At 51.8% G+C, this 1,561-nt stretch overlaps 1 protein-coding gene across 1 annotated transcript; it reads left to right on the top strand.

Moving 5' to 3' along the window:
- Positions 1-251: 251 nt before the first annotated feature.
- Positions 252-1,561, top strand: lbx1b (ladybird homeobox 1b; the record flags this gene model as incomplete). Its single annotated transcript, XM_080464417.1, has 2 exons — positions 252-579; positions 1,074-1,561. 2 exons carry the CDS (start codon positions 252-254, stop codon positions 1,559-1,561), a joined length of 816 nt encoding a protein of 271 aa, XP_080320543.1.

The raw sequence follows: 1,561 nt of genomic DNA, 5'->3' as shown, positions 1-1,561 counted from the left end.
TTTTCAAGGAGGCATCTCACTCCTGCGGACTTGTGCTGCTCTCGAGGATCGACACTTTGAACACATCCCACTTTGGAATAAGATTTTCTTCCTCCTCATTCTCCCCTCCTTGTCTTTCTTTGTGTGTGTGTGTTTTTCCTCCCTTCAATTTGTTATGTGACTTTTTTTTTTCTCCCCTCCTCAATCGCCTCGCTTCTTTTTTAAAAGCTGAATATCCCAACTGCAGTCCTAAAAACTCTTGCGTACAACCAATGATGACATCCAAAGAAGTGGCCAAATGTGATGCAGTGGAAAACAGGAGGCGAAGTCCGCTGGACCACTTGCCGCCTCCTGCCAACTCCAACAAGCCGCTGACCCCCTTCAGCATCGAGGACATTCTCAACAAACCGTCGGTGAAACGAAGTTACACAATTTGCGGCACAGCTCATCTAATTTCGTCGTCTGAGAAGCACCGTCCGTCCAGCATCCCCCTGTCCAGCCGCGCTCTGCTCACCCAAACCTCGCCGCTCTGCGCGCTGGAGGAGCTCGCCAGCAAGACCTTCAAGGGGCTGGAAGTCAGCGTGCTGCAGGCTGCGGAAGGTAAAACATTTTTTTGAAATAAAATGCATCCTGAGACTAAATTCAATTTTCGGAGAAAAAAAAAAAATCTTATTCCATGGCCCGAACCAGACGGATTATATTGGTGGTGGTTGGTATTTTCTTGTATCGATGGATGTATATATGAAAGAATACGCTTGTTAAATAAATCAAAGTTGAAGTTTTTCTTCGCGCGTATTTAATGTTTGAAATATCAAATCGAACAAAGACGTGTTAATTGTACAAGCCGTTCCTCAAAGAAATAAATCGCCACCGCGTTTCTTTAATTTGATGGCCTCTTGTGTCTGGTGCTCAGTATTTCCCAGTGGTGTCTGTGTAATATTCTTCTAAGTACCTATTCCCACAAGAACCGGGGCATTTCTGCTTCTCGCACAGTATCGTTTTCACGGTTATTTCTGGGTTCGGGCTGCTTTGACGCGCACGGAGCGCAGCGGCGCACCTTTCACTCAGCCTCTCCTCTCCTCTCGCCCTCACAGGCCGGGACGGGATGACTCTGTTCGGACAGAGAAGCACCCCGAAGAAGCGTCGGAAGTCTCGGACAGCGTTCACCAACCACCAGATCTACGAGCTGGAGAAGCGCTTTCTTTACCAGAAGTACCTGTCCCCCGCAGACCGGGACCAGATCGCGCAGCAGCTGGGCCTGACGAACGCGCAGGTCATCACGTGGTTTCAGAACCGGAGGGCCAAACTAAAACGGGACCTGGAGGAGATGAAGGCCGACGTGGAGTCGGCCAAGGCCATCGGCCAGGTCCCTCTGGACAAGCTCGCCAAGCTGGCGGACCTGGAGAAATGCGCCAATGGCACGCTGGGCCACCCGCGAGGCGAGTCCCCGGCGCGGGGAGGCCCGCAGGAGCGCGAGCTCGCCCAGAAACTGCGGACGTCGCCGATGTCTCCGTTCTCAGACCACACAACGAGCAAGGAGTGCTCGGAGGACGAGGACGTGGAGATTGATGTGGATGACTGA

The sequence above is a fragment of the Lipophrys pholis genome, assembly GCF_963383615.2.
Source record: "Lipophrys pholis genome assembly, chromosome: 5".
Classification (NCBI taxonomy): Eukaryota; Metazoa; Chordata; class Actinopteri; order Blenniiformes; family Blenniidae; genus Lipophrys; species Lipophrys pholis.
Note: the sequence above shows the minus strand (reverse complement) of the source record. Positions and strands in the feature narration are given on the sequence as shown.